The sequence below is a fragment of the Papaver somniferum genome, chromosome 5 (genome assembly GCF_003573695.1).
Source record: "Papaver somniferum cultivar HN1 chromosome 5, ASM357369v1, whole genome shotgun sequence".
NCBI classification, from domain to species: Eukaryota; Viridiplantae; Streptophyta; class Magnoliopsida; order Ranunculales; family Papaveraceae; genus Papaver; species Papaver somniferum.
In genome coordinates this window covers 127559375-127577996 of record NC_039362.1, presented here as the reverse complement: position 1 = coordinate 127577996, position 18622 = coordinate 127559375, and the positions used below count along the sequence as shown (strand labels likewise).

The window sequence follows — 18622 nt, the reverse complement described above, 5'->3', positions numbered from 1 at the left end:
AACTTTGCCGGACAAATTGAGTGTCTTAGATCACATCTTCACGGGACAGTGAGGTATGGACGTATACACTGGCCTGCCGATTGCACACCTGACTGATCAGCCAAGACCGACCATGGTTGGTCGTCTCGAAACGCGCGCCCGAAGTAGGCACGACGTGCGGTCTTCAATTCCTTTGCGGCATGGGATTTCTGTCGTAAATCGATCTTAACCACTCCTCTTTACCAGACAAATTGAGTGGCTTAGATCGCATCTCCATGGGACAGTGAGGTACAGACACCTACACCAGCATGTCGTCTACACGCATGCCCAATCGGCCCTACCAAAAACGTGTCCCATTTTTTGATTAGACCAAGCTAAAGGTTGGTGTTCGAGCACCTCCCAAAACCTAATCCGACAGTCGGAGATGTGGGTCGCAAGCCATCTCGTCCGCCCAACTTCACCAGCCTGTACGAACATCCTAAGACAGGAGTTAGGCGACCAGTGAGGTATCACCACGATCACCGTCCACCACTCTTCCACACAGAGTGATCGGCCTAGTCAGGGCTTACCTGTACAACCTCCAAACGATCACTCGAAGATGGCTGGACGTGATGTTATTTTCCGCGACTTACTCCGTTAAGCCTTAAGACAACGATATTTCATACACGCTGAATATATTCGATGCATTACATACATAGAATGCACACGATATTTCACAAATGCTGCTTTTTGTGGGTCCCACGATCCACACTCGAGACATTAGTCATGTCACAAACTGGGGGATACATACTGGGGTATTGGTCTGGCGGTTTACAGCGTGTAGCGCACAACGCGCCATCACAAGAACGTGTTAGGAAGACATGGACGGTTAGTGATGATGGGAAAAGTGGGAAAGACTGATCGTGTGACACTAACACACGCAACTCCACTACTCCATCACTCCACTTCCTCCACTTCCCACGAGAGATGTGGGTAAGGCACAATGACTTGTATAAATAGGTTCTCCTCCCTATTTCCAGAAGAAGACAACAGAAACCAAGTGTTGATACAACCGTATCCAAACATCAGAACTGATAGCTTACATTCTGCAAGCCAGTTCAGCTTTATGATACAAGTCATACACAACCAACACCTCCACAATCTCAACACCTTCTTCGCTTCCCTCCCTAAGATCAACGCCATCTCCTTCACTTTGTGACCGAAGCAAGTCTGGAACGACCATTTCTTGGTTTAGGCCGGAGTTGTACAAATTGATTTCTCGAATCACAAGCACTCCTGTGCATTGCATTTGTTTAGGGTTTAGATTCATTTCTCATCCACACACCCCAAATTACCAAAACCAGCAGAAATAGTTTTCACCCATAAATAGTAACGATCTGAGAATTTTGCATACTATTTCCTTTTCAGGAATAGGCTTTCCTAGTAAGAAAAAAGCATTGACAATCTCAGAAAGTTTAGTGTTAAAATTCTCAAAGGTATCGTTATCATCCATTTTAAGATATTCTCATTCAGATGAAAGGGACAGAAGTCGCGCTTCTTTTTCGGAATCATTTCCTTCGAATACGGTCTCAAGAGTATCCCATGCCTCCTTAGAAGTTTCACATGACAGAATATGATGACGAAGATCATCACTTACTGCGTGTATGATGGCATTTAGACCATCGGAGTTCTTCTTTGCAAGAGCTCTTTCTTCATAATTGTATAATGCTAAGCGTTTAAACTCTGTTTATGGATATTCTACTCTTGGTCTTTCATACCCGTCTTCGATTAATAGACAAGTATTAAAATCTCGGGATTGAATAAAAGTTCTCATATCAGATTTCCAAAATGGGTAATTTATCCCATTAAACCTTGGTGGTACGTTAACTGAATCAGACATAAATTCAATTTCCTATAGGATGGATCGCACCAAACATAGATTGTTAGATCTTTTCCGTGTTTGCCTGCTCTGATACCAATTGAAAAGACGAGGGTACCCAAGTATACCTCAATCTAAAACTTTTCCACCTATAAGTCCTTTCTCTGAAAGTGATTGTCTATGGACTGAGTCGAGACAATACAACTAATTGGTTTACACTTCGTGTGATCGTCTATGGATACGGGATCGAGACAATACGACAACAAGATAACTTGTGTGCTTGACTATATACAAGATCGAGACAATACAACAACGAAGTATGTTTACTTGATAATAGGTTCGGACTTAACCAAACACAATAGGATTTCTATCAAGTAAATAGGAATTAACGTTTGTGTATTTTACTTATAATTATAATAAAAACAATTATAATTGCGGAAATAGAAAAGTAAAAGACACAACAAGATTTTGTTAACGAGAAAACCGCAAATGCAGAAAAACCCTGGTACCTTGTCCAGAATTGAGTACTCTCAGGATTAAGCCGTTATACAAAATCAAAACCAACTTCGTATAATTGAGACCAAGCAAGTAAACCTATAGTTTACCTAGTTCCGCCTGTATCCATGTGCCTCCAACTTCACTAGTACAAATCTTTACATTGGCCACACTTAATCACCGTGTCCATAGGCTTTTGGTCATGGATTTTTTTCACTCCAAAAATGTGGCATCAGGTGCCGAGACAAAAAGGTATCCCTATGGCTGCATAAACTTTGAGTGGCTATAAAATATGATTAACCATGGCCATAACTCTAAAACCGTGTCTATATGGTACTCAATATTTTTTTGGTAGTTAAGCATTTTCACTATCACCGTGGCCATAGGATCCTTATAGACACACAATTTAATTATATGTGGCTAAAGTTTACCTTAAAGTCACGTAAATTTTATTATAGTCGTGGCCTTTGTCATCAATTGGACACGCAAAATTCATTTTATCATGGCCAATTCATGAGTTGCGGTCACACTAATTTTTCTCAACCATGGCCATCTCTATCATTTGGACACACGGAAAATAATTTAACATGGCTAATACATGATTTGTAGTCACGTTTAATCTATGGTACCATGGCCATCCATATTTTTGGACACATGATAAACATTTTACATGGCCAATTAATAAGTTATGGCTACTAAAAATTTGTAGCACCGTGGCTAAATTTTTTCGAAAGACACATCAAGTGTGTTGAATGTAGCTATTGTTCACCTTTTGGATACATCAAGTGTTTTCAATGTAGTTATTGTTCACCTTTTGGACACATCAAGTTTTTTGAATGTAGCTATTGTTCAACTTTTAGACACATCAAGTGTTTTCAATGTAGCTATTGTTCACCTTTTGGACACATCAAGTTTTTTGAATGTAGCTTTTGTTCACCTTTTGGACACATCAAGTGTTTTGAATGTAGCTATTGTTCACCTTTTGGACACATCAAGTGTTTTCAATGTAGCTATTCAAAAATCACCTAAATAACCATCCATAAAAAATTAATGAAGACTACAATTAGAATTGTACCAAAATAATTTCATTTCACAATATAATAAACATCTCAATCTGATAATTGTGCAGTAACCTTGAGAAAACAAACTTTCAAAGAGAGACTTAAAAGTTTAAACATCCAAATCCTATAGTCCACGACTATTTCTATTAATAATTAGGCTGCAGTCTTGAGTCTCTTGCTGGATCTCCGAGACTTTAGTTCCCCGCTCTTCATATATGAAGGTTTCTTCTTCTTTGTCTTCTTAGTGTTTGGGTCAGAATCATATTCATCGTTTGGGTCAGAATCATGTTCACCGGGGTCTAAAGTGGATGGCCCTGCAGCAAGCCAGTGGATGTATAATTAAGGGAAAAAACCATGTTAACAGTTATATGGTCAGGATGCAGAAGGTAATAAACATGTATAATAAAGCAACTTACACTAGAGCAAGAGATCACAAACTCTTTAGGCCAAGCTACTATAGATTTTTCAGCATCCTCTACTGTTTTGAGATGAGTAGATGGGACTGGCAAACAATGATTCTTTAATATCGACTTTTCAACCGTCACTCTGACACAATCATCCCGGAGTGGATCTCCATGAACCTTCTGACCTGGCACTGATGGAAGAACCGAACCCCATGCAATGATATTTCTCAGTGAAGCATGAGCCAGTTTGCATTTACCAATCTGCAAAACAGAAATGTTATATTGACGTCAACAGATTCAAATCTCAAAATGCTTAAATGCCTGTGAAAAGGACATACCGTTGAAAGTTCAGTTTTGTCTTTCGATTGAGAATTGTCTGGTGAACTAAGGGGTAGATGCTCAGATGCAGGAGACTTTTGTTTGTATTTTCCAGACTACAAAAATATACGCTATATTAACATCAACAAAAAATGGAACTCTCAAAGCACTATATATTTTAAATACCTGCAAAAGAAACATACCATTTGGAGTTCAGAACTATCTTTCGATCCCGTAGACTGAGATACATTTTCAGATTCAGGGTCATTTCTATTTGTATTAGATTCATTCCTTTCAGTCGGAGAAATGCTTGTAACAGGGAATTCAAGCATAAGAGACTTCTCTCTAATAGGAGATTTCTATATAGTGCAGTTGACATATTAGATACTGCAGAATTATTAGGAAATACATACTTAATCAAAATTACTTGGATGATGTTAAACATACCCGTGCCTTTTTGCTTTTGATTTTCTTTTTCAATATGCCTTGAGATTTTAGCTGAGACATTAAGCTGCTCATCATTTCTTCTTGTGCCTTCATTGCTGCCTTCATTTCCTTCATTTCTGCATCCTTCCTATCTCTCTCCATTTGGTTCGCACGTCTTTCATCTTCCAGTTGTTTCTTCAGTTCAATGTGCTCCTTGGATGCTCCTTTCCGTGGCAGGTGCCAGTACGTTGTTGGAGTCACTCCCTTGCCTATACATCTTACACGCCCAGCATGTTCTTCCCCAAACACAAGGGTGATAGAATCATTGCCTGGTTGTTTTCTCAAAGTTCCATCTTCCAGCTGCTTATCAAAATCCTCCTGCACAAAAAAAGAATTAAGGGATTAGAAGTGATAATCAATTAAATCAAAATTATTTTCACATTTACTCAAGCACAAAACAAATAGCTAGATAGTTTCAGTCGTCTTACAAGCTGAGCTGCTTTTTCCCTAACATCATCGTCATCGTATTCTCCATTTTTGTTTTGATGTGCCTTCCTCCATAGTAAAGACCGTGAAGGATTTTCATCTTCAAGGATCTCTTTCTCATTAATCTAGTAATTATAAAATACACAAGAAGAAAAATTAGATAGATAATACTATAATTTAAACTGGAAATAATAATAATTTTGTATAACAAACTGGACTTACTAATTTTTCCAACAGCCCTGCATACCCTGCTCTTCCCGTCCTGTGGTTATATTTGTGGTTCTTACGCGCCTTAGCTCCCCTAATGGACAACTCCTGAGCATACAGATTTAAAGAATTTCATTCATAAAAAAGTTAGACTAATTAATGAAATTAATATCAATATTTCCAAACTAAAACGTGCAATATACAACCTTGCATTTATCAGACAACCTCCACTTTACGAACTTGTCCCATTGTTCTTGGTTCACAATGACACGATATTGTTTAGGAACAGTATTTAGTTTAGCAGGTTTACCCAAATTGGGCACTATGAACTTTACATACAACTTTCTTCTGAAGTTGCGCAAATGTCCCCAAAATATTTCATAATTTGTCTTCTCATAGTCTCCTCAATTTCATAAAACCGCTGCCAAAATATGGAGATGTTAACGGCAGGTAACAAATTAATAACAAATATAGTATTAAAAATCAATATAGATCAGCATATACATACCAATAGTTCGTGCCATAACTTATCCCTCATCACTGAATTCACTTCCTTCCACTTCAAGTGCCTTAGACCAACGTCTCGACGTACCAATACACCCATGTAACTAGCAATTTCAGCTTTATATTTCCCCTTAAATCGACCAAAATTATCAAATTCTATCACATGCTTCTCGCCGTCAAAATTTTTCTTTAGCTTCTTCAATCTTGTTAAACCTCGAACATTATTCTCCTTAGACTCTACTGTATTGTTTGGAGCTCCTGTGTCTTTTTATAGTTCAAAAACCCAAAATAAGAGTAAACATGGTGTAAGAGTGTACTCATATTTTTTAAGTCCAAAGCAAACAAAAACAGACAAGCTAGTATAGCATTACCAGGCTGTTCAGGACTTTCAGTCGATTCATCATCAGAACTGGAGCTATCACCATCGGAACCGGTGCGACTACCATCGGAATCTTCGTCTTCATCCTCTGACTCTCCTAAATTCTGCAAGGCTTGAGCCTCCAGGGCTGCAGTCTCATTTTCAGCATACTCATCATCATCATACTCTGGCTCCCAACTCGAATTCTCTTGTGTAGTCATATAGGAAACTGCATATACATGTATATGATTCAATCAAATAAGGTCTGAATTCTTTTCAATCAAAAGTCAAAAGTTTTAAGCTAGACACAAGCAAAAATTAAATAACAGTCAATTAACATGGTCTTGATTATGTCAGTACTAACATGGTCTTGATTAGTATGATTAGATGCAAGAGCAGGATGCCGTCTCAGAATTGTTAAAAGATATAACAATTAAAAAATTATTAATCGCTGAGGTTTTTACTAGAGCATTGAAAGAACTCAAGCAAGACTCCAGTTCAAACATACACAATTATGTAAACCTACCAAGTTCCCTAAAAACAAACGACGGATGCCGATCTCCGACATAATTATAATCCCATTATACAAAATGTCAATGACTCGGGAGTATACACGACAGATGGAAGCTTACTGACCAGCTAAAGTTGATGAAAATGAGATAAAAATGTGATTTCTAGTGGTTTCAGGGAGAACCACAGAAGTTTAAACTATTGGTTTGCAATGTGAAAAACATTCATCAGAATAGACAGATAAAAAACCAAGGAATAACATTCAATTGACCTAGCTCTGACATAATTATAATCCCATTATACAAAACGTCAATGACACGGGAGTATACACGACAGAGAATGTGGCCAGCTAAATGAGATAAGAATGTGATGTCGAGTGGTTTCAGGGAGAACCACAGAAGCTTAAACTATTGTTTGCAGTGTGAAAAACATTAATCAGATTCATCGGAAAAGAAAGAAAAAACATAAAAGAATAGCATTTCCATAACCATAGAAGACTGAGTTGTTATCCAGCCACTATGCAACTTAGAATACAATCTGCATAAAGATCCTAAGCATAACATAGGAAAAGCTTAAACATGCATGCACACCATTGTTCTTCTTAATAAGAAATAAACAGGTGCATAAACCCTGCTTTCAATGAATCAAAAATTAAGAATTAGGGTTTGAGTCAAAACTTAACCTTTGAATCAATTGGGTCTGATTCAAAAATTAAGGTTTGAATCAATTAGGGTTTGAATAACTAAGCTTTTTAGACGAAAGAAAGATTGAGAACAGGATATACCTTTATAAGATTTAGCCATGCAATTCCTCAACACCATACGGCCCTTTATAAAGTCGCACAGATTGAATAATCCCGCCGAAAATATTTTGCGTTTCATTTTCATCCCGCTCAAAATTATTTAGGGTGAACTGAAAAATCGATTGAGTTTGGTCTACGATTTCCTTTTTTCGGAAAAATCTCCTAAGAAAATACCATTTGATTTTGATCCTACGGTAGACCTAAAAATATTTCCAAACTTTAGAAATCCGATTTCCCTTTTTACTCTAACAAATCTCAATGTTTCCCTGATTTTAAGCCTAGAACTTTATCCCCTTTTTACTCTGCTTAGGTTTCTCTAGTTCTCTCCGCTCTGTAACTCTGGTTTAGGAGGAAAGATAAAACGAACAGAATTTTGAGGTGTTACATAGCGTAAGATAAGAGGTTCTTCCATATTAATCTAACTATTGGTTGGGCTTGTGATAAATATATTCACCGTTAGATTTACTATGGACATCCTATTCGATGCATTTTGAAATAACATAAGTAAAATCGTAATGGACTGGGCTGGAGTGTTAGCTTAAACCATGTAATGGACTGGGCTGGAGTGTTAGCTTAAACCATGTAATTGACTGGGCTGGACATAAATGTGGCATAAATTTTTTCATTATTTTTCATTTTTTACTTAAATTTTTTTTCCTTTTTTTTCTTTTTACTTTTTTTTTATTACATAATCAAAATTTAGTTACATAATCAAGACTCGACACTTCACCTGAAATATTGATCGATTCTGAACGAGTTCGAGTAAAACTGATGAAAATGGAACTTCGTCCTTTGGAATCGAGACACGGAAAAATTTAGTTATTACATAATCAAAATTTAGTTATTACATAATAAAAATTTAGTTATTACATGATCAAAATTTAGTTACATAATCAAGACTCGACACTTCACCTGAAATATTGATCGATTCGAAACGAGTTCGAGTAAAACTGATGAAAACGGAACTTCGTCCTTTGGAATCGAGACACGACAAAATTTAGTTATTACATAATCATAATTTAGTTATTACATAATCAAAATTTAGTTATTACATGATCAAAATTTAGTTACATAATCAAGACTCGACACTTCACCTGAAATATTGATCGATTCGGAACGAGTTCGAGTAAAACTGATGAAAATGGAACTTCGTCCTTTGGAATCGAGACACGAAAATTTAGTTATTACATAATCATAATTTAGTTATTACATAATCAAAATTTAGTTATTACATGATCAAAATTTAGTTACATAATCAAGACTCGACACTTCACCTGAAATATTGATCGATTCGGAACGAGTTCGAGTAAAACTGATGAAAATGGAACTTCGTCCTTTGGAATCGAGACACGGAAAAATTTAGTTATTACATAATCAAAATTTAGTTATTACATGATCAAAATTTAGTTACATAATCAAGACTCGACACTTCACCTGAAATATTGATCGATTCGGAACGAGTTCGAGTAAAACTGATGAAAACGGAACTTCGTCCTTTGGAATCGAGACACGAAAATTTAGTTATTACATAATCATAATTTAGTTATTACATAATCAAAATTTAGTTATACATGATCAAAATTTAGTTACATAATCAAGACTCGACACTTCACCTGAAATATTGATCGATTCGGAACGAGTTCGAGTAAAACTGATGAAAACGGAACTTCGTCCTTTGGAATCGAGACACGGAAAAATTTAGTTATTACATAATCATAATTTAGTTATTACATAATCAAAATTTAGTTATTACATGATCAAAATTTAGTACATAATCAAAATTTAGTTATTACATGATCAAAATTTAGTTACATAATCAAGACTCGACACTTCACCTGAAATATTGATCGATTCGAAACGAGTTCGAGTAAAACTGATGAAAACGGAACTTCGTCCTTTGGAATCGAGACACGGAAAAATTTAGTTATTACATAATCAAATTTAGTTATTACATAATAAAAATTTAGTTATTACATGATCAAAATTTAGTTACATAATCAAGACTCGACACTTCACCTGAAATATTGATCGATTCGAAACGAGTTCGAGTAAAACTGATGAAAACGGAACTTCGTCCTTTGGAATCGAGACACGACAAAATTTAGTTATTACATAATCATAATTTAGTTATTACATAATCAAAATTTAGTTATTACATGATCAAAATTTAGTTACATAATCAAGACTCGACACTTCACCTGAAATATTGATCGATTCGGAACGAGTTCGAGTAAAACTGATGAAAACGGAACTTCGTCCTTTGGAATCGAGACACGGAAAAATTTAGTTATTACATAATCAAAATTTAGTTATTACATGATCAAAATTTAGTTACATAATCAAGACTCGACACTTCACCTGAAATATTGATCGATTCGAAACGAGTTCGAGTAAAACTGATGAAAACGGAACTTCGTCCTTTGGAATCGAGACACGTAAAAATTTAGTTATTACATAATCAAAATTTAGTTATTACATAATCAAGACTCGACACTTCACCTGAAATATTGATCGATTCGGAACGAGTTCGAGTACTAATTTAATTTTAATCGAATAATTTATAATTTAATTTTAATTGAATAATTTATAATTAACTATAATTTAATTTTAATTAAATTTGTGTGGGGAAATAATTTAACTTTAAAAAAAAAAAAGACAAACACATGCTCGGTTTTGATGTTAACAATGTAAAATGGGTATCTTCTCAAACAGGCATGTACGCCTATCTAAGGGTGCACACGGTACGGTTCGGCTCGGTTCTTGCCGAGACCGAGTACCTGTACCTTACACCCTTCGGTACCAAAAAAATGGACCGGTCCCGGTACCGAGTACCTCGGTTCCGGTTCCATTTTGGACCGGCCGGTTCCGGTCGGTACCGGTACCGGTTCCGGTTCCATTTCAGGGAAAAAAAAAAAAAGAAGAAAACCATCTGCTTAAAGAATCTCACAAACCTGCACATTCTCCTTTCCCAAGTGGAATAAGCCCATTTGTGTATCCTTGAGACAAGTCTCTTGTGTTCCTTAGATGTGAAACTCCAAAAATCTGACCTTGCTCACTGTACGTACATTAGAAAAGAATATTAAAGTCTTTTTACAATTTACTTGCTCAAAGAAGAAGAAAACCATCTGCTTAAAGAATCTCACAAACCTGCACATTCTCCTTTCCCAAGTGGAATAAGCCCATTTGTGTATCCTTGAGACAAGTCTCTTGTGTTCCTTAGATGTGAAACTCCAAAAATCTGACCTTTTTATCACCTGCAACTTCACGAGGTTCATCTACAACAAAATTGGGTTACGTACTACTCAATCCCATAGTCGATTTCTAGCAATAAGCGATGTTACGGCCATGCCAATGAAGGGGACAACCATTATGCGACATTGCGACGTTACTTATGGTTCCTTTTACTACATTCTATCGCAGAGAGAATCTCACTTACAACTTGGGCACATAACCTTCGTTCCCATACCTCCTGACCCCCATGTGTGCAAGCACCAGTAGAATGCTCACTTGTGTGTCATCTAGTAATCAAACTAAACTCGAAAAATCTAACGGTCACAATTATTCGGGACTTCGGTCCGGTACGGGACGGTTCATGTGTTGGACCGTGTACCTGTACCCCCAGAGCTCGGTTCCTATTTTTGGGACCGGTACTTGTACCTTGTACCTCGGTTCGGTCCAAAATCAGGTACGGTTCCATCGGTTCCGGTTCGGTCCGTCGGTCCGGCTCGGTTCCTGTGCACCCTTACGCCTATCAGTTCATCCCTAAAATCTCTAAATCACTTCATCCATATCTCTCTATCTTAAGGAAAAAAATTCTCCAACTGATATTCTGGCAGAAAATAAGGGGATTTTTAGGGAAGATTTAGTCTTCAATTTTGGAAATATTTCTGCACCTCCATAGGATGAAAATCTGATGAAATCAAGAATATTGAGAACATCTAGCGGTAATAATCCCAGTCAATTATTTTTTTATTTGAACCCTAACCTTTTTATTTTGGGGTTGAAATCAAAAGAAATAACTTTTGGGCGGGATTATTGCCCCTTGATGTTTTAGAATATCTATAGATTCAACCCTAAAATCAGTCTGATTTACTCCCATCTTAGGTATGTTGTAGCATTCATTCTTAGATTGCTGAAATTCTCATTATACTAGATGATTTTTGCGTAGTAATAAGTGTTACTATGTTACTTTTTGAATTTTGTTGTAACCCATTGCACTCTGTGTTAGCTTCATCTGGTTCCCTTGATGTTAGTCAACATTGATGCTCTCTGAATTTGTTAGTCCTGACAATCTCTTTTGAGCAACCAGGTACTTGTGAGGCTGAAATACAAACCAAGGAGGGGGTAAGAAGGAGCATCACAATATGTGGTAGTGCCTAAACCCAGTTTATACTGGAGGTATCATTCTCAAACCTTAAAGTTATTATCTCTGATAATTATCATGATAGCTTGTTGAACTGTAACCTCATTGTAATTTAGTTAAACCTCTGAACTTTTCATGCTCTGTCTTGAATGATATACCCCATGTTTGCCTGAAATGTTGTTAACTCCTGCAACATATAGAATCTGTTGAGTAAAGTTTGTGTCTGAAGTTTGTGCACTAAAATTCTTTTTTGCTGCACTAAAGTTTGTGTCTATTATTTTTCCTGCAACATATAGAATCTGTGCTCACTACTGCTTTGTTGTTCAGTACATCATGTTGAATCTGTGAGCATGTTTCATAGAACTTATCTGGTGATGTTATCCTATTAGAGGGACTAGTAAAATGGGTAGCTAAATGGGTGATGTATTGTAGCTGAATGGGTGATGTTTCATTCAATCTGGTGATGTTTCATAAAACTAAATGGTTGATGTTATCCTATTTGTTTTTGAATCTGTAGCTAAATGGGTGATGTATTGTAGGTACATGTATTTGTTTTCAATCTGTTTCAGGGGTGTCATTATTCTTCAGTGAAAGCATTGAGTTTCCAGTTCCATGAGAGACAGATTTAGTGATTTGCTTTATGTATAATACTATCGTGCAGTTTCGAGCATTTTCAGTTAAGACCTTTGGAAGAATTTGAAAATTTGCAATGATAAAATTCTTAACTTTTTGCAACAGTTGCCTGGGATTTGTTGTTTCTGGATCTAATTTCTACTAAATCAGCACTTTGAGACGAGGAGAGAAAAGCCAGAAAAGGAAGGCATTTTTTAAAGAATCACTAAAACTGACTCAAAGTTACTTATAGGTATGTTTTTCAAGCCTTGATGTACTATGCACCAGTGTTAAGTACTTCGTATTTTTTTTCTCATTGTCATTGTGCAATCATTCTTCATGAACATTAGAGCTCTTTCTCGACAGATGTGACTTCACATCTGTCTAAAGAAGAAGATTTGAGCTCCCAGAGATATAAAAGTTGCCAACTATGTCAATTATAGAACTAGGGACATACTACTTATGATCTGATATTTATAAGTTAATCAATTAGAGTACTTATTTGAAATGACATTTTGATTTCTAAGTTAATCAATTAGAGCACAGATCAGTGTTTACTCTAATTTAACAAACACACTGACCCTAGAGCTGCTGCAATTCATTCTCGCGAAATCTCCCAACTGCGGCTGACATACAGACCCTTCAGTATGTGTTATTCCAAAACTTGAAATGACTCCATTTACTGAAAGTACTAGACCAATTTTTCCTGAGTTAATACTGGATGTCTGATTATGGGTTTGTGTGGCATGATTATCGGTTTGTATGAGGGAAATTGCATATTGCCTGTTTCATCTGTTATTACCATGTTTGTCCATATAAATTTTTTATGTTTCAAATGGTGCTGAATTTATTGGTAATTTCAAGACTTGTATGTATTTCTGAATTGATTTATCAGTTTTTGCTTTCATTGGAGTGCAACTGATGGATCTACTGGTCTCTTTGCGTTTCAGAATGGATAAATCCTGGATGAGTACTGATAGAACGAAGAAACGTTATAGAGAAGGAGTTGCGGCGTTTCTGCGGTATGCTGTCAACCATCTCAAGGAGGAGGGTGAGACATATGATGAATTTCTTATGTTGTGTCCGTGTACAAATTGTTTAAATCTCTGTGCATGCTCCGTTGGAGACGTAGAAGATCATTTATTCGTAAATGGAATCGATCAAACGTATACTATTTGGAATAAGCATGGGGAAAAGGATGAGGCAATAACTAGTAGTAAGCCAGTTAACGTCAACAATGGTATGCACGCTGAATTTGAAATGGGAACTCCCACTGATGCTCCAGACGAAGATTTTGGAATGGGAACTCCCACTGATGCTCCAGACACTATAGATATGATGCAGGCTGCAGAAGAGTTCGCAGATGACCCTATAAAGTTTAAAAAGTTACTTGAAAATGCTGAAAAGCCCTTATACGAAGGATGTCCCAACTTCACAAAGTTGTCTGCAATTGTGCAGTTGTTTAAGTTGAAGAGTAAGCACGGTGCATCAGACATGTTTTTTAATGAATTGTTACCCTTGTTAAAGGACATGCTTCCCAAAGAAGGTAATTTAATGGCGAGGAGTACATATCAGGCAAAAAAAATATTGAAATCAATGGGTTCAGGGTACACAAAGATACATGCATGTATCAACAACTGCATTCTTTATTGGAATGAGTACAAGGATGAAAAAGTGTGTCCTACTTGTAAAGCACCCAGATGGAAAGTTGACAGGGATGGTAAAGTTTACGAGAATGTTCCAGCAAAGGTATTGTGGTACTTCGACATCATCCCAAGATTTCAGCGGCTGTTTCAATCGAAGCACACAGCAAAAGATTTGATATGGCACGATACCACTAGAAACAAAGACGGTGTTTTACGTCATCCGGCAGACTCACATGCTTGGAGAGAGATAGATAACAATTTCCCAGAAATTAAAGGTGATCCAAGAAATCTGCGGTTAGCTGTTTCGGCTGATGGAGTTGATGTAAACACAGGCACCAAACATCACAGTGTATGGCCAGTTTTGGTTGTGATTTACAACCTTCCACCGGGGCTGTGTATGAAGAGAAAGTTCATCATATTGTCGTTACTTATAGATGGTGCGCCAGGAAACAACATCGATGTCTTTTTAGAACCTCTTGTTAAAGATTTTCAATTCTTATTTGAGAAGGGAAAGAGAACATGGGATGCATATGCCCAAGAAATGTTTACTCTACGTGCAGTTGTTTTGTGGACGATAAACGATTATCCTGCTCTTGGTACACTATGTGGTTGTCGCTACGCTGGATATCATGGTTGTGTGGTGTGTCGTAAAAAAACGCACAGTATTAGGCTTCATGACTCAAACAAGAATGTTTATGTTGGTTATAGAAGATTTTTACCCTATGAGCATCCGTTCAGAAGGCAGAAGGGGGCATTTGGCGGAAAACAAGAGTGGGAGACTGCTCCAGAACCAATGACCGGGGAAGAAATATATGAGGAGGTAAAATGTATAAAGAATTCATGGGGAAAGAAGGGGACGAATACTCAAGGGGAAGACGTGCAGGCTACACCTGGAAAAGGTGGAAAGATGAAGCGCATCGGAAAAACGAAAATTGAGCGCATCAGAAAAATATCAAAAGAAGTCGATAGGTCAGGTGAGGAAGAGGAAGGCAGGGAAACCACTTACTGGAGCAAGTACAACATATGGCAGCGACTACTTAGATATTGGCGCTATAATGATGTCCAACATTGTATTGATTTCATGCATGTCGAAAAGAATGTGGGACAAAGTCTTGTTGGAACGTTGCTGCACAACGGGAATACAAAAGATGGATTAAACGCCAGAAAGGATTTGGTGCGTTTGGGGTTAAAATCGGAGTTACACCCTAAGACAGATGACAAAGGAACGATACTTCCCGCAGCATGTTATACATTAACTACGGAAGAAAAAGACATATTCTTGGAGACACTATCCGAGTTAAGAGTTCCAGAAGGGTATTGTTCGGATTTTTCCACCCTTGTGAACCTAAAAGAGCGTAAGCTGATCGGACTCAAATCACATGATTACCATATGCTTATGCAACAATTTTTGCCCGTCGCTATTCGATCAATTATGCCTACACCTGTGAGATATGCTATTATCAGGTTTTGTTTCTTTTTCAGATCAATATCTGCCAAAGAAATCATGGTGGAAGAGCTAGATAAATTGCAAGAGGATCTCTGTGTGACGTTATGCTTACTAGAGAAGTATTTTCTTCCATCCTTCTTTGACATCATGATTCATTTAACTGTACATCTTACCAGGGAAGTGAAGTTATGCGGTCCGGTTTGCTTTCGATGGATGTATCCTTTCGAAAGGTGTATGAAGGTTATAAAGGGGCATGTGCGAAACAAGAATCAACCTTGTGGATGCATTGCCGAAGAGAATGTTGCAGAAGAGACGATTGAGATATATTGTGAGTACCATAAAAGCATCAGGACAATTGGTATTCCACTAGATAGGCATAATACATCTCAGGAGGGAGAACCGTTATCAGCTGAAGAGCCGTGTATAGTTACCCCTGAACAGTTGAGACAAGCACATTTCTATGTAATGCAGAACACGCCTGAAATTGAGCCTTACATAGAGTAAGTATTAATTTGTTTTTTTTTCCTGTTTTTTTTTGTACAAAGTATAATAACATTTGGTTATTGTACATACCAGCCGACACAAGCTATATTTGGAAACTAACTATTCTACTAAAAAGCGAGCATGGCTAGAGAAAGAGCACTCTAACACTTTTGGCGCTTGGTTAAAAAATGAGGTAATAGGTCATAGAAAAAGTGTCTTGTTTGATGTGTTATATTCCTTTAAACTCAAGGTTCATCCTAATAATGAATTTCAGGTTGAAAAAGAGTTGGCAGACGACAGAGAAAGTATCTCAGAGAACTTAAGATGGATATCACACGGCCCGCACTACGAGGTAACGAAATACACTGTATATCGCATCAATGGATATCTATTCCGCACAAGATCCCGTGATGGTAGAATTCACCAGAATAGTGGGGTTAGCGTTGCAGCAAATGACATGCACATATCTAGAGATGATGATGTTACATATGGTAAAGCCTCTTATTATGGTGTCTTGCAAGAGATATGGGAGTTAGATTACTGTGAAAGAAAAGTTCATCTGTTCAAGTGCAATTGGGTTGATAATAAACGTGGGGTCAAAAGAGATGCTCTTGGCTACAAGATTGTTGACCTTACTATGTTGGGATACAAAAATGATCCTTTTATTTTAGCCTCACAAGCTAAGCAGGTATTTTATGTCAAAGACCAGTTAGATAAGAAAAAGTCTATTGTTTTTGTGACACCTCCCAAAAATTATAGAGATGACGATGGCAACGATGAGGAATTCAGTACAGTAATCTTTTCTGCGAATGATAATATCTTGCCGTCTGTAGATCCACAAGACTTGGGTAAAGAATCCCGAAATGATTACTTCCGAACTGACTGCCGAGGTTTACTTATACGCAAGCCAAAATGACACACTCCCGCAGGTACATCGCTTTATTTCCTTTAATCTGTGGTTATTCGGTTAGTGACATGATATTGAAAGAACGATAAAGATGGAACTTATGTTTAATCCTGTTCCTTAGCATGCTTTCTGTATGTTTGCGTGCTTTATTCTTTGTAAAATGAATAACATCATTTTATCCGTGTCTCATATGGAACTTCAATTGAAATTTCTACTACTGTACTTTACAACTTGCTACTCTGGTCACTTTTAAATAGATATCCAAGAGAATGAGAGTTGGTATGTTTTTGTCCTATTGCTTGAATATATTTATGGGCACATGCACTATAACTACATGTTGTACTTGTATTTCAGAAATCTTTTATACACTTCATAACATTACTCAAAGCATGTGGTGAAATTGAATTCCAAGTACCCAAATTAGATTCGTAACCCTGTAGATATATGATGGAAACTCCAGTTCATTAACCACAAAAAAAAACATTTAAAATGATGGTGCTAAAGGTCTTATGGTTCTCAATTTTATGGTGAAAGCATTTGGGGGCGGACTGATGCTTTTTCCTAAGTGAATTGCATGGAGCGGTTCACTTGCTTGTGTGAGGAGTTTGTATTGTGTAGCCTGTGAAGAATAGTGAATTTTAATCTCATTTTCCTTGTTCCAATTTAACCCTCAACCGTTTTGAATACCATACTTGACAGGGTTTTTCCCATATCTTGTGAAAGTCCTCTTTGTAAGAAGTCTTGACCACAATTTATGTTGAGTTGGGCTGACACCTTGTATTAATTGTTGTGCCCTCGTTCTTTCTTCCTTTTTTTTGAACTCAGAACCCTATTTTCCTGTTGCAGGTTCGTTGTGGCTATTCAACACTCTACATTGTCCCTGAGCTTTGACGAAGTCATTTTTATGCCATCAGATGCCTCTATAAGTTTGACACTCGAATTGTAGGACACGAACTCTGCATCTAAAACATCAAGAATTTGATTATGGGATTGTTTTGTCTTGTTATATAAAGAGCAAAAGAAATGCATTCCTACTGCAATCGTAGTTTTGGAGTGGCTGGCTCCAAAATCAATTTGATGTAATATTTTTGTTTTTTTCTTTTGGAAAGAGGTAAATAAAAAATATTGGTTGTAGATCTAAATTTTTTCATTAAATATATTGGCTAAAAATATAAAGCTTTTGTGAATTGATAAGTTAAACAGGTTTGGTTGGTCTCACAGATGGCTCCTGTCGTTTGCAGTCCCTTCTAGATTTGTATGAAAAGTTTAAGATATGGTTTCCTATTTTGGATTTTGGCATGGTTATATATCGGGAATTTTGGGAGAAAGTAACACAACAGAACTCCACTATACATGTTTTATTTTCACAAAACACCCGGCTGCACCCGCTGTATTGCAATTACCTTGGAAGCCACAATCACTTGTAATGTATCCTTCTATACACCAGAGCTTGAGGTTTCTTTATTGCAGTGAACATGCATAAACATTACCCTAGCATATGTTGCTTGAAAATTAAGCATACTAGGAGCATTTGGCCTAGAAAAGACTCGGTAACAACCATGGCTAGTACTTTAAAAGTTAAAATTCAATCTCATGTGTCTAATGGATCCGACGCTATGTTCACAATTTGTTTTTCGTGTAGCCATATCATAATCCTCCCAAAAAAAAATATGGAGTAACCATATGTCAATCTTTTGTCATGTTTGATATAATGTGTCAATTCCTTAGTATATGCGTGTCTAATAAACCAGATATT

The 18622-nt window shown here is 36.9% G+C and overlaps 1 protein-coding gene across 1 annotated transcript; it reads left to right on the top strand.

The window, feature by feature from the left end:
- The first annotated feature begins 13304 nt into the window (after positions 1-13304).
- On the top strand, positions 13305-16875 carry LOC113279578. The gene is made up of 7 exons (XM_026528261.1): positions 13305-14378; positions 14538-14849; positions 15126-15343; positions 15512-15595; positions 15653-15976; positions 16053-16152; positions 16234-16875. The coding sequence occupies exons 1-7, from the start codon at positions 13305-13307 to the stop codon at positions 16873-16875; spliced, it is 2754 nt and encodes a 917-aa protein (XP_026384046.1).
- Positions 16876-18622: the final 1747 nt, after the last annotated feature.

Bases quoted from the DNA above. Each gene is read 5' to 3' on its own strand.
- LOC113279578 (XM_026528261.1), top strand. From the start codon at position 13,305: ATGGATCTACTGGTCTCTTTGCGTTTCAGAATGGATAAATCCTGGATG. The intron at 15,977-16,052 runs GTAAGTATTAAT...TGTACATACCAG, and splicing joins GAAATTGAGCCTTACATAGA to CCGACACAAGCTATATTTGG. The intron at 16,153-16,233 runs GTAATAGGTCAT...AATGAATTTCAG, and splicing joins GCGCTTGGTTAAAAAATGAG to GTTGAAAAAGAGTTGGCAGA.